General features: G+C 44.3%; 1 protein-coding gene across 1 annotated transcript in view; it reads right to left on the minus strand.

The window, feature by feature from the left end:
* Window positions 1-21,425, minus strand: part of si:ch73-335l21.1 (insulin receptor substrate 1-B) — a 51,833-nt gene that overhangs the window by 19,627 nt on the left and 10,781 nt on the right. The window contains exons 2-3 of the mRNA XM_040043421.1: window positions 20,364-20,665; window positions 16,879-20,047 (exon numbers count right to left, since the gene is read on the minus strand). Coding sequence (XP_039899355.1) covers window positions 16,879-20,047; window positions 20,364-20,665 — 3,471 coding nt within the window. The remainder of the gene's footprint in view (window positions 1-16,878; window positions 20,048-20,363; window positions 20,666-21,425) is intronic.

A 21,425-nucleotide genomic window follows, 5' to 3' on the forward strand; every position in this document is an offset into this window, starting at 1 on the left:
CAGGGGGTCGACTCAGAACCAAACCTCCCAGTTCACAATCGAACTGAGCAGCAGTGAGATGTGCCTAAACAAGCACAGTTTGCCCAGCTGGTGGACGATGACCTCAGGGACTGATTATGGTCAGATAAGCCTGCTAAGCAAGACCATTAATGCAATAAATTTGTATTATTACTAATACAAATTCATATTATTAATATTAGATTCATGCTAAATATAATCTGCCTTACTATAGTACAACATCATCATCTCCACATATAACCAACACCTGCAACAAGGAAGCGTCTGGTTGCGTGGGTAAATTAGAGCTCAGCGTAACCATGTAGCTGCTGTGATGATGGTATCAGTGACTGCTGACCTCACAGGGTGACGACAGAAAGAATCCTCGGAGGCCTCACCCTGCAAATCATGGGACCCAAAGGATCCACTCCCACTCCCAATTTAAAATGTCCCAAAAGGTCAGAGCTACTCTGGCAAGAAGGATCTACATTGTACAATGTATATGGTTTTAACGCTTTATATTGGCGTTGAGACGTTTTCTAAAAAAAAAAAAAAAAAACTTGTATTTTAACACCAATTATTTAAGATAAAAAGCAAATAAATACTATTTTACTTAAGTTGACAACTGACAGTTCACTAAACCTGCCTAATTACCACTGTGACAAGTCACAGTCGGCTTGTCAAGCTTTAGCTTTAGCTGCATACCATTAAAGCATGTATGACTCTCTAGTAATAGTACCCCTTGGCCTCAGAGGAACTTTTGTTTTCACGATCCAACATGCAATGATTGGAATGCACACGCGTTTATCAATGCTTCAGCTTCCTTTTTAACGGGTTGCTGGCAGTAAGATATAGTGTGTGATGTGTTTAACCACATGCTAAAAAAGCACATTTTCAAAGTTACAAGACAAAAGAACCAGAACCTCTAATACATCCTGAACATATGTTAATTAATCAGCTTTTGATTGAGTGAGTTGAGGGTTCAGGTTCACAACAAGGCAAAACTTGACTTCAAATGAAAAGAATAAACTTAACTACAGTCAGAGAAGCCATATGCTTAACTGCCTCTATAAACACACACACACACGTTCTGTTCCCAGCAGTAATTTGGGCAATTTAATGGGAAAAAAACCCTGCAAAGCACAGGAAGCTGTTAGTTCTACCACCGAGGCCCGGTTATGGTGCTGACGACGAGGTGACGTCGAGGTGAGGCTGCTCTCTAAAGGTTAACGACCACTCTCAAGCCAATAATGGCAGCGATAAGCAAACAAATCTGCTCCTTCGCTCGGTCTGCACCGAGGAGTTACATAAGGCAGGTCGAAGTACTGTTTGTTCCTCCTTGCTGTTACCATAAAGAAAACTTTAAAGATCTCGGGAAAGCGATCAGCTCGGGGGCCTGCGTGTGGAGTTTACTTCATCTTCCTGCACCGTCGCAGTTAGAGGAAGTGTACGTTTGTGTGTGGGGGTACAGCCATATGTTAACACTGGGAAATATCGTTTCTCTGAGGTGACATCAGAGACCGAGCCCTTTGGCGGCTTGGTTTCCTGAGCTTACTGAACAGAGTTCGTTGAACTCGATTACGCAATTCAAGGCTATAGGCTCCCCTATAGGCAGTCAGGGTTGAGCAACCTATATGATGTTGAAAGGCTGGCTTAACTCATACCAAGATCCTCAATTCATTGTTTGCACTTCACGGTTTTGTGTGGCAAGTATAAGAAGCTCCAGCTATCAACAATACACTACATTTTCACTTTTTTAACTCATATTTTCCTTCCCTTTTTATATGGTTTTATGAATAATTAGATGCCTCCTACTGTTTTTATGGTGCTCAAGCATTGCTCAGTAGTGTACCCATGAGTCCCCCCCCCACCCCACTCTTCTTTGTGTAATGCAACAAACTGCAGCACTACGCATAATACCAGTTTCCTCTCAAAGAAAACACAGTTTGCTAACTTTAGGGAAAAAGGAAGCAACTGCATCTGGGTTTCCGGTGTTTGGCGTCATAAACTAGAAACATCTCGCACTCGAACGCTGAACTGTGACCAGCTGCACGCAAATTTCTGCTTTTTACTTGATGCAAAAGTCAGCTGTTTCAAGACCTCGTGCTCTCTTATTGTTTTGCTCACCCTTATTAGTGGTTGAAACATATTTCTCCTGTCAACTTTACTCTCTCTGAGACATCTAAATTTACCTTGTGACAGATGATTTTATGGGCTGATTTTACGAAGGTCATATACTGTGTCCAAGATGACTTTGAAGTGAGGATTTGGATTTTGTTTGCAAGATCTACTCAAGCAGCAACCAAGACAACGCAAACTGATTCAAAGACTTTCAGTGTAGGATTTGAGCTCTTTGATTGTGGTTTATTGAAACTAGACATGACATGATGATATTCCCTGATCAGTTGCAAGTAGCTGCTGAAATTGGATTACTGTTACTAGCTGAAATTGATTGCAAAGAGGTAGACGGTGCTGCACTGAAAACCTCCTTCCAGTTGTTCAGGACTGCTGTTGTTGGTCGTTAGCAGATCGCCACGGTCACGGGTAGTTTGGATAGAAGTAGTTTCGGAACCGTGAAAAGTCCAGCACAAAGTGGAAATTGAGACTGGTTATCTTTTGAAATGTGTTGGCTGCAGTGGCGAGCCACAGCTTTTACTCTGAAGATGACGGTTCACCATTTCTGATTTTTTTCATTTCCTTTCATTAGCACTCTGTGGTTGGTTAGCAAGTAGTTGCAGACAAATTGGCATCTTCAATGCGAAGTACAGGTAACCGTGGCAACTTCTTTGCCATCAAAGCAATCCCAAGGAGGTAGTCGGTGCAGCACCTTCTTTGCAACCAACTTCACCTGAAAGGAGCCAGCAAACTCAAGAAACCACTTGCCAACACATTTTTAGGATACGATGACATATTTCCCTAGTGACCAGTGGTTGACAAACAGTTGCCAACCAGTCTGTACGCAAGTGTGACTGAGGCTTTATGATAGCAAGTTGTCAATGAGAACGGGCGACCCTTAAAGCATAGCCTGCTTTCCCTTCTTTTGACTCAGGATCACGAGTTACACAATGAATTTTCTATTTAATAATACTTGAAACTAGTTGTTGAGACCATAAATTAATCAGGAAGGTGTTTACTGAGGTCGTAATAGAAATGTTTTCCTAGAGATTTCTATACAATCTGATTCCCTTAACAACCAGAGCTGTTGCCCCCTACTGGCCATTAGAGGCATGTTTCACTTTTCAAAACTTTTCACTCCTGGCAAAACTATAAAAACTAAATTAATTTAAAGAATATTAAAATATTTCGAAAAACCGCAGTGATTTTTTTGTTGTTGTTTTTTTAACTTGCTTTATTTTAAGGCACTACTTAGATTATCTTTATCTGCAGTGGCCACTTGGGCACAATCACTGCAGAATCAGCAAACTCTATAAAAGCTGCTTAAACTGCATGGTTAATGTACACCTGCAAATTTCCCCTCTCTTTTATAGACTCCAGAAGAACTTCACTGCAAGTATTTTTCAGGGTTAGTTCTCAAATGTTCACATTTGACTTGCTGACCAATGAAACTTGACATGTGGCGTGGGCAGGTGGCACTCGGCCATAGTGCAACTGTGCAGAGACCATGAACAATATACCATTAATACCACAACAATACCACAAACAATACAAGCGCGTAGCAAATTCAAGTGGTAGTGTGAAGTGCCATTTGAAGGTAGAGGCCTGGCACTCTGAGATTGTATTAACTGCACTGTCCAGACAGATTAACAGTCACTTAGTGGAAAACGGCTCAGTTGGGTCCAATTCAAACATCCCAGTCAAAGCCCAAGCAAGTGAGGGAGTAAAAAAAAGACTGTAAATCGGTCTCCTCTGAGAATAACTTGACCTTCTCTGCATGAGACTAAACTCTCTCCGTTTTCACCGTGAGCACTTCAGCTGACCTGCCATGCACTTTAACCTCCTCTCATCCCTCTGAACCTTCATCCCCTAATCCGTCCGGGCCTCGGTACAGCTCGACCCACAACAAACACACAAACATGCACTGAAATCGCACACGGCGACGTAAATAAACAGTAATACAACCAGACAGGAGCACAATCATGGTCTCCATGTGAGAAGTGGCTCGTTAGTAGAGGGTAATCAGCTTAGTGCTCTCCAGCGCCCACCGGCACTAAGCTCTTTACAGACAAACCCAGTTAGAGAAGTAGCAGCTGAGCAACGCCGCGGCCCCGAGTCCAACAAAACACACACACACACACACACACACACACAAACACACACACACAGTCAGACACATACATATCATAGAGGCGACACGGGGAGATACATTGTGGAGGTGTTGACATCAACACAATTCCCTGTGCTAGAAGAGAGATGTGTACGCGCAGGGGAGAAAAGACATTTATATGGCAGAGCAGACAGACGGAGAAAATAAGAGAGACAGGGAAACACACAGAGAGTGAGAAGAATGCCGAAACGCCACACAAAAACTCAAATAAAGCACCAGGGGAAGCTTTCCTGGGAGAGTGTATTAGGAGGGAGGGGGGCAAACAAGAATGAGTGTGTGTGAACGGAGGGAAACGCTCCCTCCTTCTCCTCCTCCTCCTCTTCTGCACTCAGTAACCCCAGTGGGTTGGTGGGTGGCAGCTCCGTTCTTTTAGGCAGCGCCCGACGCGCTCCGAGCCCAGCATACATCCCATACCACAGCGCACAATTGGCGCTCTGTAGCCGGGATCATGCTCATACACGGAACTGGCACACTGCCCAGAAAACACGCAAACACACACACACATGCACACGCACACACACACAGTCAGACACATACAGATCATCACAGGACTAATGTATAATTTGTCGCTATAAGATCAAAACAACAAAACCCGCTTCAGGCAAATTTCCAGAGCTTTATGTCCTGTCACTTTTTAAATTGTAACTTAAAACCACATGTTTTCCAATAAAGGAGAGCTGTCTTCAGACTGATGCATCTCAACAACTGCTGGATAGAAATTTGACATTTTGTCCTCCTCTGGATTTTTTAGAACAACCGCCAAGCTACTGCACACTTGTTACCGAAGGTTAGACTGCATTAAGATGGAACGAGGCGCTTGAGTGTTTTCACACGTTAGCTTTTATATCGATTAAATTGTCTCGATTCCCCCCCATTGGTGCGGTAATCATAGCTCCACCTCCTTCCAGAGGTGCAGATGCGATTACTCCGTTCACATCTGGCGATTCCACCTGCAGAGCGGTTTGTTCACCATTAAATGTTATCCAACCCGAATTACCAGGTGTGCCCTGCAAGTTTGGGCCAGGCATGCTTTGCATTCTGGGATGCGGCAGAGCACAACAGACGTGCAGGACGCACAAAGTGCAGCAAAAAGCCGTAAAACAAACCAAGGAGTCACTTGGAAGAGACACAAGGAGTACTTTATTTGGTCAGATAACTACGCTTGGTGTTGTGCCATTTTGCCTGAAATAACAACCAGACAGATACGAGGGATAGGAGTAAATCCCCATAACATAGCATCTTCTTACAACTTCAGTCATGAACCACTTCAAATCTTAATAAACAAACCACACATCTATAAAAACCTTTAATCGCCCCGCAGTACTAGGATACTACTAGGATACTATTTACAAAGCAGTAAATCATATTTTTGTCAATTTATGTAAGCAGCTATCCATCATAGTACTTTAGGGGGTAGTTATCTCGAAGCATCATCTAGATTAAGATAAGATATACTTTATTTTGATTTGTTTCTACCTAAATGCAATAAAGTAAAATAAAAGTAATTAGCCAGAATGTCTGATAGCGTAAAATATCTCCAATTGAACAAAAACAAATGGGATTTGAAACATTTTTTTTTTAAAGAAAAAGAAAGAATTTGCCAAATCTGGGATAAATAGCCTCTTAAAATATCTCAATGCAACAGTGGACATTGTAGTGTAATAATAAATTCAAATTTTAGTGATTACCAGGACATAAAACTTACATATATATACACATACATTTAAAAATAAATATTTAAAAAAAAGGTTAAAGGGATTCCTGAACCCAGCGGAGCATTAGTAGTAATTGATAGTGCAAAAATCGCCATCACTGTAATATAGGGAGACCTAATTTTTGTAGCTGGCTATAAACATGGTGATTTCCACCGAAGTGAAAGACTTTAAACAGACGCGTCTGAGGGGGGATTGATGCACTTTTGGCGCCAGCCTCAAGTGGCCACTTTATAGGTTGAGGAACTTCTCTGCTTGCTTCATTTATCAGCCAGGGAGGTTTCTGATGATGCACACACATAATATGCAACATTCAAACACAGTCCTCACATTAGGTTGAAGGCAACTTCAAGAAAAATAAGGAAAGAAAAAAAAAAGAGTCAGAGTTGGACAAGATTTATGCTCTGCAAGTTAACTGAGATCATCGCTCTGATCTAAATAAATTTAATCACGCACTCTGTTTTATATCTGACGGATGGCTCGGGTCACAGTCATAGGTGATTTATTTCATTTGTTCAAACACCTCGTACGCAAACACGGCTCGTACGCCCCAGAGGAACACGACTGTGAGAAAGAAAAATAAAAGTCTGGTGTGAAAATAAAAGGAGAGCGCAAAACAAAGAGCCCGCTCTGCAAGAGAGAGAAAAGACAGGAAGAGCAGAAGAAGAAAGAAGTCTGGAGCGCGGAGGAGGTAGGAATGGTGGGCCGAGGGGCTTTGTTCGAGAAGAGAATGAGCAAAAACAGTACCGACAAAAGAGAGAGTGTGTGCGTGTAAGTGCGCGCATGTCTGTGCGTACGTGTGCGTGTGTTTGTGGTAGATCACAGTCAGGTCACTGAAGGTTAGTTTAGCTATCAATTGAGGAGATTTTGGCTGATCCCTGCTTCCTGAAAGGTGATTGGCTTGGATGATCTGCTTTGAGCCTTTCCTATAAGGAGGTGAGACGTCTGTGTGTGTGTGTGTGTGTGTGTGTGTGTGTGTGTGTGTGTGTGTGTGTGTGTGTGTGTGTGTGTGTGAGTGAGATAAGTGTGTCATTTCAAGCATGTGTGTGTAAACCAAACAAACTGAGACTTTTTAATGTAACTAAAGTGGTGAAAAGTGAAAAGCAAGCAAGTGCAGGTGTAGCAATCATATGCTCTTCTATCAAATCCTGTGACAGCTTCAACAGTGGAAAGCCTCAAATCGCGCACACACACACACACACACACACTTACTCTGTCCAGCGGCGCCTCTTTGACTGACCAGGCTGCCAATACAATTCACTCTGCTGCCTCTGTGTTCTTGTGTGCCGAATCCATGTGAATAAGGTACTAGTTAGTCAAAACATGACCAGAGTGCGGAGCCATTAGCCAACGTTTTACTACCTAATTATCATTCGAAGGCTGGGCAGCTCACCAGTAACACACACACAGAACAAAAAGCAGCACAATTAAGGTCCTGTCAAGGGGCTCTAGAGTAAATGATTTAAGCCCAAGCTGAGTCATTTTGTGGATGAGAGAAATAAAGAGATTCATTAGTGAAGAAAATGAAAAAAGCCACTCCTGTGAGAACTAAAATTCATTTATTTAGAATTTTTAGCATTTCATATAGCCAAAGGACGCAGGATTGCAGAGCTTTATATTTTGTCATATTGTTCAGAGTCTCTTTAAGCCTGACATGACTGCTGTTGTGATATGGCGCTATATACAAATAATGAATGGAACCGAATAGAAAATGCTCACGCACTTCAAACCTCTGCAGGTCTCATTAAGTTACTTCTAGTGCCAACACTTCATTATTCAAAGTGTTGCTGAACAACAGTTCGCTTGCTGCTCCTTTGTGCATCTTTATTGCCACGATGCTCTTCTCACATCCTTTTAGCGCACATCATCTCATCTCGCTGAAACAGACTGAAGGTGTGTGGGGAGAGGGTGTAAGGGCTGGACTCAGACTGGGCTTTTGAGACCATTCCTTAACCCATGACCTGAAAAACAGACTCCTTTGGTCTCAATAACACAAAGAAGTTTGAAAAACCCTGGCAGCCGCTGGTCATCGGAGAAAAATGTGTACGCCTACAATTGATTGGCGAGCGGCTGCTGAAAGATTGGTAAAATTGGTCACACAGTGGTTGCCGCATGCACAACTTGCATGGAAGAAGCCAAACACTCATCTACTATTCGCTGAGCGATAGCCAAACGGCTGAGAAATACACATTTTCCCTAGAAAACAGAGGTTGCCAGGGGCTCGGCGATCAGTCTTTAGGCCCCAATGAGACCTAATGCTTATCCTGCACTAACACAGTGCCGGATAAGCACAGTGGCTGTAGCTCAGGTGGCAGAGCAGGTCAGCCACTAATCAGAAGATCGGTGATTCGATCCCAAGATGCCTCCTGGCTGCATGCCAAATATCCTTGGGCAAGATACTAACCCCGTGTTTGCCTACTGGTGGTGGTCAGAGGGCCTGATGGCGCCAGTGTCTGGCAGCCTCGCCTCTGTCAGTGCGCCCCAGGGCAGCTGTGGCTACAACGTAGCTTGCCATTGCCAGTGTGTGAATGTGTGTGTGAATGTGTGGATGACTGAATGTAGTGTAAAGCGCTTTGGGATCCTTAGGGACTGAGTAAAGCGCTATACAAATGCAGGCCATTTACCATTTTTACCACATTAAACAGATAAGAGAAAAATGCTTCAGGGTGTGGCTACCATCCTGCTGAAATTTTGCGAAATATCCCCCGATCATAGTCAAATTTAACCCTCACATGTTTATTATTAAACACTCTGTGAATTTGCTGCCCAGTATTTCCAGTAAGGAAACTTCTTTAAAGCTTTCCTTTAAGATTCAAAACTGTAAAAAAACAAAAAACAGATGCACCTTGATAACCAACCTGACTGGCTACCGATTGCATTGGCTGATAATCTCCAAACTGCAGGTCACGCATGACAGACATGTTTTCAAAATACTGCCCTTAGCAGTCAGATGACTTTCTGAGTACCTCGTCGACCTTTGCTAACCTTACTTACTACTGCGTGATTCACATCAAAGTGTGTTTAACTTTTACTGTCGTGTTGCAGTTGGATCAGTTGACAAAGTACTCGCCGGTGTGTGTACTAGAGAACGTAAGCGATACATGAAGCGTAGTGAAGGATGTGTCCATTACATTAAGGGCCGGAAATGAGATACGAGCCCGGCAGGACGTGTGGAATTACTGGAATTAGTCACACACACACACACACACACACACACACGGAAACACACATTGTGTCCCATCAGGTGATCTGTCCCACTTCAGCTTCATGTGATGAGCTCAAGAATGAAGCCACTCAGGTCTGCAGCTCTCGCTCTGACCTCGTGATACTATACTGTCAAAGTCACACTCATTTATAACCCACGCATCATTTTTTCACCTCCATCAGCAAGATCGCACCAAGCAGGATCCAGGCATGAATGTGTGCACCACAGCCTGGTTAAGGCCTCGGGAAGAGGAGTTACTGAAAACCAAACCAGCTGTGTGATAATATGTTGGCAACGAGGGAGTGAAAAAGAGTCGAGCAATTAATGAATTAATTTTCTTTACACTTGAGCACCATAGCAACAAACACCTGCTCTCTATTCAGGCAGTATTCAGTGTGTAAAGTCCATTTTTCTTATCTTGATCCAAGTAAATTAACTTATTATCGCTCATGAGTCTCCCAGATTAATCACCATTGCTCTAAAAACACCCTGAAAACCGTCCTCATTGATTCTCCACGCTTGCCGGCGTTCCAGGCTTTCGCATTTGAGAGTCAACAGCACTTTATGAAAGGGCTTTTTGATGTCTGTCAAAACTTAGCAAACAGAAATAGTATGAAAGCAGATATGTAGGAGAGATGGTAAATATTACACACTCATGTATGCAATCCACAAATAAGAAAACAATCTGCTCAAAAGCAGAATTTACAGTCCAAGTCACCTCGTGATTGAACTGTGCTGCAAATACTGCGCTCGCTGATTCAGTTTAGGGTTTCTGAAGGTTCAACATGTGTGCGGAGAGGCTGCACGGTGACACACACATGCACAATGTCCAACACATACACCAGAGATTTAGTCTGTATTCATTCTGCAGAACCAAATCCTCCCATTTCCTCTTCTCCCTCACACCACACTCAGTGGAAGATTAGTTTGTGACGGGGAGGACAGCGGGCAACATCTGAAACAACGCACACACACACCGAAAATGGAAAGTCCAACCACCACTCCCCATGAAGGCAAAAGTCAGCAGCTATTTTTTTTTACTTACGTAACACCGCTTAATTTATACTACTTTATATCAGGTAAAATACTGATTTAATCTGATGAGATAGCGTAATTGATCACTGAACGTACTCCAATATTGGGGCTTCTGACCCCTTACACAAGATTAGGATTTAAACCTAATAGGTGTTGAGTTAATGCTCTTTTTGAGTCGGGATGCACTGATCCAGCTTTTACTGGTTCCAATATGAAACAGATACCTTGGCTTAAACCCCAGCTGGTGATGGCAGATGGCTGTCTCTCCGTAAGCCTAGTTCCCCTTGTTAAAAGGGAGTTTTTCCCATCTAAATATCAAATCGGTGCTTCCTGCTTCTCTAGGGATCTCTATAAAGTTGTATATATTTAATGAACTAACCAGAAAGACTTCTACAAACAGCTGGAAGCAAGAAACACAACTTCAGATCCTTCATCAGACCGTGATTTTTAACGAGTCTCTTTAATAACCTTTAATAAAATTGGTCTGTGTGTGCCTCTGACAACATACAAACTGTAAGCTTTGTGTTCACTGTGGAGCAAACATCTGGATACATGATCCACACGCATTCAGAATCAAATGTCTGGATTTGCTGCCCCGCCCCATCAGTAACATCATCTTAATTTCAGTTAAGATTCTCTTATTCTTCGTTCTTATGTTGAACCTACTGACTACTACATGACCCAAGGTGAGAATACACCTATGCATGCACAGCACTGCATGTGCAGTAATTTGTCGCAGCGTGGCTTTCCGTAACCTGATCCCAGTTTGTCTGCAGTCTTCTCTCAGCTTAAGTTACGTACTGTAAGCAGTGTTTTTAACAATGTATGAATAATACCAAAGGCCTAGGGGCAGATTTTTAAGAGAAATAAGGGGTACTGTTGCTAGTCTGGAGATTTTATACTTTCAGGCTCACACGGCTGACTGTCGCTAACCATTACCGCAGTGTAGTGAATTCTGCATTTCTGCATAATAAGTAGGTGTGCTCACAAAGCTATGTGGGAGTATATGTGTTAGTAATCAACCTAAATTACCCCTCAAGCTTTTGGATTCACCCGACTGGACCATGGCGATGCACACAGATGACATCATAATATGACTGAAGTCAGTGGGGGAGGTGGAGGGAGTTCTCCGACAAACACGCGTGCAGCGGGACGCACACACACGCATGCACAACCTTCAACCCTCCCCCAAAACCCAAACAGAGGAGGCTTGTTGCTATGTGCGGTGTGAGTTTAGTAACTCCCTGAACGGACCACCCAACCAATGCACACTGGACTTCAGAGGACACAACCTTGACTTAAACACAAACAAAACAAACCTCTCAAATCCAGAAGTTATCGAAAGAATCTAAATAACCGTGGGAGGAATAATATATTTCACAAAACCCCACAGAACTAAACCTCTCAGATGTTCTTGTGCAACTACAATGCTTTTTTTTCTGGATCTCCTCCTGGGGGGCAAATCAGTTGCATTATTCTGAAATTAGGCTAATGAAGGAACATTTAATTTGCAGTGTGCAAAATTCAAGCTAATTTCCAGCATATTATGCATTATGTAATCACAAGATGCAGGGGTGCACCTCCCACCTAGTCGTGTTTGTCATCCGTACAGCCAACTGTGCAACAGATGAATACCAGAGAGGAGAATCTGGGAGGCTAAGGGGTACATAAATCTGGGATTATGAAATTGCTGTAAGTAATGGTATTGCTGCTGGTCTCCCTCGAACCAGAAGGCTCTAACACTAAATAGAGGATACCATTAGGATACCATTTTAACAGCAAATAACACCGGTAGCACTCAAATTCTTAACACCATCCTGATGAACTGCTAAGAATTGCAGTCACATATCATGCTTGGATTCAGCCACCACATGTTTTGTCCTGCTGCACATCTGTGTGCAGTTACGCTCTGCATAAATATGAGCCGAGTTGTGTGTCACTGCGCTCCGAGACTAACTCTTCGGAGCAGGCTGGAGCTCGGTCTGCCTCCAGCACAAACAGAAATCACAACTGATAAACAACTTGGAGCACAAATGCATACGTACACTCCGTGCCCTGAGCTTCACCCTCTCCGGGGGTCGTGTCCCAGCCACGTGGGTCTGTTTTACATAACACCACTAGTGCTGTCAGTCTAACCTGGCGCTGGTTTGGATTACATGCACAGCGAGACGAGCCTGTCGCACTCTGGAAAACTGTGAGGAATTTACAAACGTGAGGTTTGCTGTAGATCGGAGCATCATTCGGCTGCTTAAAGAGCAGTGCTAAATAAACACTTGTATAATTCGATAACACCTTAGGATAATTCGTTTCCTCCATCATTCATTGGTAATAATGGCACAATAGTCATAAATTGAATTCGCTGGGATCTACAAAAATTCAGCAACGTGGTAAAAAAGTAAAACAGCAACTAGAACACAAGACAAACCACTTTTAGATATATTTTAAGATATTCAGTGCATATATTTATAATGTAATCAGCCCAATCACAAGTTGCATATTGCAACATAGCTGTTTCCAAACAAGTGCTGACATTACAAAATTATGTAGAATGTAATCACAGGTTAAAGGTGAGAAGTTCATCTCTGCGATGTCTCTAAATCAAGGAATCTCTGTATGTGTGCATGATGTGGTTTGGATGAGTAGTTCTAATATTCAAGATGCTTTCTGCTACACAAAGCCTGCTAGTGAAGCATTAAGGAAACATCTGTAAATCCTTTAGCCAAACCATCCACCACCAGAAATACATTCTCAAACCACTGGAAATACTGCAGTAAAATTAAGTCTCACCATTTGTAATAACACCACAATGTGTACTGTGCACATCATCTGTGAAAGGAGGTGGATGCTAGGGTTGGGCGATTTGCTCCGTAGTCCAGTTCCCCCATCGTCCCTCATTGTGACATTGCCAATGACCAACAGCATCGCCCCACAGAGTGCATCCAACACAAGAGAAACACACTGGTATGAAAGAGAAACACGTACACCTGTAGTTCATATATCATGAGGCTGATGAATTTGGCTGACTGTAATTAGTTAACATAAGTTTTTGGATATCAGCTGAGAACCACGAAGTCTTTGCAACTGTCAGTCACACATATTAATATATGTGAAAGTGCACCATGAATCTATAGCGGCAAACTCAGTTTATCATGAATCTAAGAAACGTCTCTGACATCATCGTCCATTAACGTATGCACACTTTCTTAAAGTTACAAAATAACACCATTAACAGTTTTTTCTTTACAAATGTTTTACTTGCCACGCACTGAGGAAGGTAGTGGCAAATAAATAATGAATTAAAATAATAAGCTGCCTCTCCAAAGAGTCAAACTTCATGCCAATAACTTCATTCAGAGTTCAGGGTAAGATGAGGAGAATACCTAGTGACTAAATCAGAGCGTGGCAGGCTTTGTATACCTCAACTTACCAATCACATCTAGGCTTAACTGAATACTACCGATATCTTTGGTTGAAAATTCCTATAAGGCATCCTTATGGAGCACATTTTGGGAAGCAATTTTAGGAGCTACAGGTTATTTTGGGACTGGAACAGAGATCCCCCTCCAGATGGTGAAGAAATAAAATAATTGGCCTCTGAGGAAGAAGATAATAAAATTCGTTCACATGGTTTTCCTGGAGAAAATGCTGCAAGCGATCACTGATTTAATTTGTCCCCAAAAGAAAAAAAACATCCTCTCCACTTCATAATCTAATGTTTCACTCAGTTCTGCTGAAGGTCACCAAACTCCTCCATCACACGGGACAAAAAAGAAAATAATAAATAAATAAATCAGCACGACACCGGCTCAGCATCTGTAAAACGCAGCACAGATGCTCAAACTGTCTCCATAAAATTCACCCAAATTTGTTGCAACTGATTCATTTTTTGTGTTGTTATTCTAAAAGACGAACTGGGTTTGAAGTAGCTCAGTCTGCCTTTTCCTCGTTTCCCCAACCGTGACGGGTTATTTTTAAACGCTACTTATTGCATAACTGGAGTCCAAAAGGAGTGTTTCTGGCTCTCGTCCCACTACGGATGTTCAATTTTAGCCTTTGCCCCTCAGAGCCAAAAGAACGCACCCCTGAGACATATACAGTCTCTTCCTATACAAGCTGGTGCCTGCTGGAAAAAAAGCTCTGTAATTACAGCAGCCCTGAACTCCTTAAAAAACACACACACATACTGGATTGACACATACAAGATAATTAATCCTTTCAAAACTGTATTTTTCTGTGTAGAAGCCGACAGATTGGACGTTATGTACCATCTCTCCATGTCTGCGTTTCTTTCTCGCATTGCTGCTGCAAAACAACAACATCTCAGCTAAAGATGCGTTTTCCAAACGTGCCTGCTCTTAAAGGACTGTGCTAAAACACATTGTGAGTGGGGAGGCAGAAAGACAAAGGACGTCTTCAGCAAAAGAAAAAAAAAATTGTTGAACAATAGTGCATGTAGTGAACAGAAGGGAGGGAAGGAATTTCAAAAATCCATCAGGCAAGAAGAGGAGCGAGGACAAGCAGTAGATGTGATGAATGCAAGCTGTCCAGAGGAAAGATGAATGCAGGAATAAAGAGTAAAATAAGAAAAAAAAAGTAAGTTGGAGGGCGCAAATTACAGAGTACATGAGAAAAAAAGTTTCAGGAGAGTCCAGTAGTCTTGGGGTTTTGGTCCTGCTGGGGCCTGCCAGCCCACCGCGGCAAAAACACTCGAACAAAAGGATCATTTATTGGAGGAGGAGGAAAGAGGGGGAGGGATGAAAGGAGGAGGAACACTGTACAGAGGCATTTGAGAGCTGTGTGAGTGAGGACTGGCCCCATCTCAACATTCACAGCCAATGTGTAACATTCCCCCCCTCCCGCCCCAGACGCTGCACCGCTGATGTTCTCAGCAGCCAAAGCCCATATGGTCCTTCTGCGGTAGCATGCTAGCATCTCGATGTAAAATACACAGAAAACTCATGCATCTTCCACAGAGACGGTCTCACGTCTCCAAATAAAACTAACGCAGTGAGGTATAGACACAAGCCGGTGGTTCAATTCCATCCGTGGAATGAAACCCAACTGTTGAGCCGCGCTCACTGAAGGATCCCATGATGAATTTCTGCTAATGCCTCAAATTCTTCATTGATTCCAACGTTTACCACAAAAAACAACAACAAAAAAATGAAAAAATCCCAGAGAGGATTTAGGTCCAGCACGGCCCACGGTGCAAATCACGTGGAAGCAAACAGGGCTTCATAAGCGGCGAGGCTTGGCAGGATGCATGCATCACAAGAGACCCACTGTGGAAGCTTAAGCAAGACTACTGAGTGTTTTACTGATGCATATAAATTCCCCCCATCTCCATTTAAATGCTGCTCTATCTGCTTAAACTGCAGGCGTCCGTTGCTTAACGGGCCAATTTAGTGCAGACAGAGGTTCAAAGGGAATGTTTTTCTATGAGGAAAATGCCTCAAAGGGAGTTAGTTAAGGCATTGTTTAGCCACGGTGGTCCCCCACAGCTAGAAAATTGCTCCACACAGGAGGAGAAAATGTAAATACAATGAAAATCCATTATCCAGCCTCGATGACCTCATTGAATGTGCAGAGAAAAAAAAATGCTGACTTTAAATGCATCAGGAACTCTACACATAAAGTGCATGTGATTACAGGAAAACACTCATCATAAAACATTTTTGTTAACTCTGCAGTGGGCTCAACTAAACATTCAAAGCTTTCAGATTAAGTAATGTACAAATCACAGCACGCAATGCTTTCAGGGCCAAATCTACAAACCTGGAACTTCTTTCAAGTCTTTGCATACTTTCCTACATACGTTTTAGAGCTCTAGAAGTGCAAAAAGAAGAAGAAGAAGATGATAAAAAAAAATCTGAATTATAATTCAAAATTTCTTTCTCTCACAGCAATCTCCTCAAGTGTCATAATGGAGCATTTTAATTTGACAGGTCAACAGAAAACAGGGTCAAAGTTAATCTTTATTGAACTTAAAGCAGAACGCTTCAGTGGCAATTGTGAATGGTTTCCTTTGCTAAGAGTGGGACTGCAGCGAGATGTCTCAGACAGCTCTTCTCCTCAACAAACAATGGCTCAATCAGAGCAGAATGATTCTGATGTTTGTCATAAACGTATTAAAAACGGATCCCAGTTCTGCTTTTAAACTCCCAATAGGGAAAAGCAGCACTGAGCACGCATGGACAATATTCAAGAAGCCTCAGATCAATAGCAATTTCCACAACTTCGATATTTACTGATATTTCAGGAGTCTGTCTGACCTTTAACACTTTATCTAATCATATCAGGTGAAGAGTTTCTGTACACCAAAGCTCAGAGAGGTAAATCAATTCATGATTTGTCAGAACAGCTAAGCTTTGGCTCTTACTGCAGATTATGCAGACAGTCACACAAATAAACAAGTCTCTACATTTCAATCTGGCGCCAGGTAAAGTTTGAATACAAACATCGATGGATAGGGAGGCTGTGCTCTATTGGATTATCTTGAAAGCATATTCTTTTTCATTCTGAGCCATGTGATTGCAGGAAAAGAAAGAGAGATAGAAAACCTATGAGCATAGTGGTGACATAGAGATCACAGAGTCTGTATGAAGACAAAGACATGAAGGGGGGAAAAAAATAGCAATTCTTACCAGTTCCCTCCTTGCTTCCATTTTGGTGCGTCCGCAGCTCCTCTGATTTGTAGAAGTCAATGCTGGCGTACGTGTTCAGGCTGGAGCTGCCACTCCCGCTGCTGCCGACTGATGCACCTGCCGCCCCCACCCCAGAACCAGAACCCAGTCCAGAGAAGAGGCGAGATGGGGCCTGGTTGCCAGAGGGCCCATCCAGTCCCACGTGGGGGCTCTCCTTGTTGGCCAAATCCAAGTCTATGTAGTTAAGGCCTTGCTCTGCAGATGAAGTCTGAGCATTTGTGGGAAGAGATTGCTGTCCAGGAAGGGGGAACTGAGTGGGAGATTCAGTCACAACACCATTGCCCCACAGCATGCTTTCAAAGCCCAGCCGGCGGGCTACAGACTGGTGTTCAGGAAAGAGGGAAGCAGTTGAGGAAGAAGTCGAGGTAGAGGTGGAGAGGGAAGTTGAGGCAAGGAAGGTTTCTGAGCAGTGCCGTCTGCGTCCTTGGGGGTCGGCCCGGATAACTTTAGCTCCCTGGTCTGGGTTGGGTCCTGTTTTGGATAGGGGGAAGTCTAGACCCCGTGGCAGCACAGATGTATCATCCCTGGTGGGAGATGGGCCTTTTGGGGAGACGCTAGATGATGACCGGGGGACAGGGTTGTTATTCAAACTGAAGGCCATCTCTGTGTAGTCTCCACATGATGTAGGAGACTCGGATTTCGTCACTGATGGAACGCTTTCTCTGTTTTTCCTAAGTAGGGCCTCTGCCACTTCAACCTCATCTTCATGAGGTTCAGTATTATCCTCATTACAGGGTTTAGGGGCATGAGCAAGCGTTGGGGGTGTGGGAGGGGTATGGAAAGAGGGGAAAACCAGCGGGGTAAGAGAGAGGGGTGAGGGCGATGGAGAAGGGCCCAGGTCCATGTTGACGTACTCAGAGGCAGCTGGTGGAGTGATCGGGGCAGATGGGCTACGGGAAAGGGGTATAAAGTTTCCAAAGGAAGAAGATGGCTTCTGTTGAGGCTGCTGGCTGCTGGAGCCATGAGGCAGCGATAATCCATGCCTTAGACCCCTACCACGACCTAATCCTATCCCAGTCGGATTGCCCTTCTCCCCCTTGAATTCAATGCTTACATACTCCCCAGGGCTCTTAGGTTCTGGTGGCAAAGGGTTCTCACGAACTCTAGGAAGAGTGTTCGCTTTGGATACGTCAACAAACAGGCTAACAGGTCTGCTTCTAGTATAGCTACCCTGCTTGGACAACCCACCAGAGCCTCTTCTCTGCTGCTGCTTACTCCCATGCTTGGACTGAGTTCCCCCAGTCACATTACTCAAAGCCTGGGTAGTTCGCTCGTCGCTCTCACCCAGACTTTCACTGCTGGCTGAGCTGGAGGAGTACGAGGAAGATGAGAGAGACAGGTGGCGTCCAACTACTGCATTACCAACTGCTGCTTGCTCCTGAAGCCCTCTAATAGGTTTACCGCCACCCATTCCCCTCCTAGAACTCCCATTGGGCCTTCTTCCTCGTCCAGGACCATCATCAAAGTGTCCGGTAGAGGGGCTATGTTTATAAGACCTGGGTAGGGAATAGTAAGAGTACACCATCTTGGGACCATGTTGCTGCGGACTGGTCTCCAAATGTGATGAGTGCTCAGGAGGTGGGGGACTGCCGTTTACAGAACGTGCACTAATTGGAGACATGTTCATATAGTCACTGCCTGGCCTGCTGTCTGCACTGCCACTGCCCACCCAAGCCCCACCGGAGAGACCTCCACGCTGGTCAGGGGAACAGCTGCTATTAGGGGACATTATCATATAGCCATCAGAATTTGGTGGAGGTCGAATCTGCTGTGGAGGCGACACGCTGTTGTTAGGAGTCATGGCCATGTAATCATCAGCAGGTTTGGAGTCTGAGTCGGGGACCAAAACGGCCAGTGACTGGGAAAGGGACGTCGGAGGCTGAGTAACTCCAGGTAGCATTGACATGTACCCATTGTCCACGCCTAAATCTACGCTACCACCTGCTCCTCCAGTGCCTTCAGCTTTAAACTCTCCTGCCACATCCAAGTACCCGCCTCCTCCCCCTGCCGACCCAGCACTCATGGCAGATTCCTTCTGTGTAGAAGAGCAGGTGGAAGTAAAAGACTCTCGGCTCGTGCTTCTTGACATGATAGCGTAATCGGCCGAATCGTCATCTGCTGGCTCCTCAGCTCTGCGCTGACGTGGAGCCAGCCTTTCCAGGGCCATAGGAGGTAAGGAGGCCCGCTTGCTCAGCAGCCTGCGTTCAGCTTCACATTCTCGGCTGGAGGAGCGGCGTAGAACTCTTTTAGTTTGAGAGCCAGAGGTTGGTGTTCCTGGTGTTTGCTGGGAGCCACTTCCTTGATTACTGTTGCCACCACCACTGCTACTACGTTGGCCCATTAGGATATAGTTGGCCCCATCTTCACTGAGGGACTGACTACTGACACTGCCAACAGAGCTTCCAGGGAGGCTAGGAGAAGGTAGGAGCGTGTGATCTCCAGGACTTGAACCATACTCGTCTGAGGAGCCGTAGTCACTGGGTGAGCCTGAGACAGAGGCTCGATGAGAGGGAATACGACTGTAGGCTCCAGACCCCGGAGCACCAGCACAAGACGTTAAGCCTCCAAACTCTGAGCCATGACCAGAACTAGAGGACAGACTTGGAGCTGGGGAAGGAGCTGGGGTCGAGATAGAGCGCATCAACCCTAAAGGAGTTTTAGCAGTTGTGGTGGGTGCTGAACGAGCTGATTTTGATCTGAGGATTGGGGTGTTAGAGCAAGAGCCATTGGTGGAGGGGCTGGAGTTCACCCCATGGATCGGTGTGGCACCTGTTATCCCATCCTCCCCTTTCCCCCCATCACTTGCAGTGCGAGACCTCGGGAAGCTATGCCTTGGCGTGGGAGAAGTGTTGGCACAGTTGATGGGTGCTCCACTGTTAGTTCCTCCAGGGGGCTCGGTTCGGGGCCGGCGGGTGAAGCCAACCTGGCTAGGAGGAGGGTTTGGGTGGTGGCGGCGTGAGGGAACACTGATGGGGTTAGAAGCAGTAGCACCTCCTCCAGGGCCAGAGTTGGACTGAGACTTGCTGCGCTGGCGGAACTCCTCACTCAACGCCTTCATGGCCTCTAGCAAGGTTTCATGCATGTTTTGGGCAACTACTGAATCATCCACCTAGGACAAGAGGCAAAAAGCATCTGATAAAGGGAATGAAATCACAATATGATCGATTTTATATTCACATAATGTATTCAAAGTTAAAAACTACTGCACATTAAACCACTAACATCTTAAAGACAAAGTGCTCTGTATTTAAATCTTAGATTGTCATGGAAACTGTTTAATCTCCTTTTTCAAACCCATGAAGCCTTACTCTGACAAAACTTTGACATTTCTTTCACTCTGCTGATTGCGGGCTTTTAAGATATGAGTAGGATTGGAGAATGAAAATAACCATCAACATGAACAGAACTGTAGATTACAGGCTCACCTGCATCCAGAACTCGCCCGGGCCTGTCACTGCAGAGCGTCCCACCTCAACGAAGAAGAAGTTTTCTGAATGGCCGCAGCGTCTCACGTTCATCAGCTGCAGCACCACGGCGGCAGCATCAGAGTTGAGCTTCACAAAGTTCACCGTCTTGTCGGTCAGGCAAAGGCGGTAGATGCCAACCAGGTTCTTGGCCTGACCCAGGCCTTTGGGCCATACCTTTACCTGCCATACTTCTTTGAATGCTGGCCCAGGATTAGGCACTCCATAGTCTCCTGCACCGCTGCCGTCATTAGGATTCTTACCTAGAGGGACAGAACGGGGACAGAGTGAGATTAAAAGGTTACTGGGATGAAAACAAAGAGAAAAATAAGAGATTAAACTATTAAAGTGAGGATTTATGAAGAGCACTGGGAAGTACAGCTGTTGCAACAAAGGACTGACATGACTTTGATGCACCTGTAAATAAAAGAAACAACTGATAAAATCTCTATTATACGCCTGTTAGTTGAGGGCAAGCTGTCTTTATTATGTAAGCTGTGCTGTGGCAGAGCTTTCCATATATTTCTAAAAACAGATCCAAGTATAAACTGGGCACGCACTGGCTTGTGAGACCAGATCATTGTACCTGCAGGCTCCATGCCTGTGGTCTCATTTATCAGCTACACAGGCATCCTGACACACACAGAGGCACATATACTACCAGTGTGGGAAAATTAAACTCCTGACAACTGAAGCTGAACATAAGAATGATGACTATGGAAAGAAAAAAAAAACAGCTCTGTGGAAAACCTTAAGAGAAGCGACTTGGAAAATGCTTAATAAGAAATGCTTCTCTAAAACAAACAATGCAAATCACTGGCAGGAATCCTAAAGGCACGCCCTTAAAAGCTATTTTCTCAAGCGGAACTGACAATAAAAACTGGCTTTGTAAACTAATAAATTGAAGTTTCTTTAAGCAGCAGCAGCACAGGCAGCACATTCACCCTTTGTGTTAAGTGTGCTGTAGTCAGATACCAGAGGCCTACTGAAGCCAAAACACAAGAGAAAACGGCCCAAAGTGAT

The sequence above is a fragment of the Simochromis diagramma genome, unplaced genomic scaffold (assembly GCF_900408965.1).
Source record: "Simochromis diagramma unplaced genomic scaffold, fSimDia1.1 OVJJ01000656.1, whole genome shotgun sequence".
In the NCBI taxonomy this organism is placed as follows: Eukaryota; Metazoa; Chordata; class Actinopteri; order Cichliformes; family Cichlidae; genus Simochromis; species Simochromis diagramma.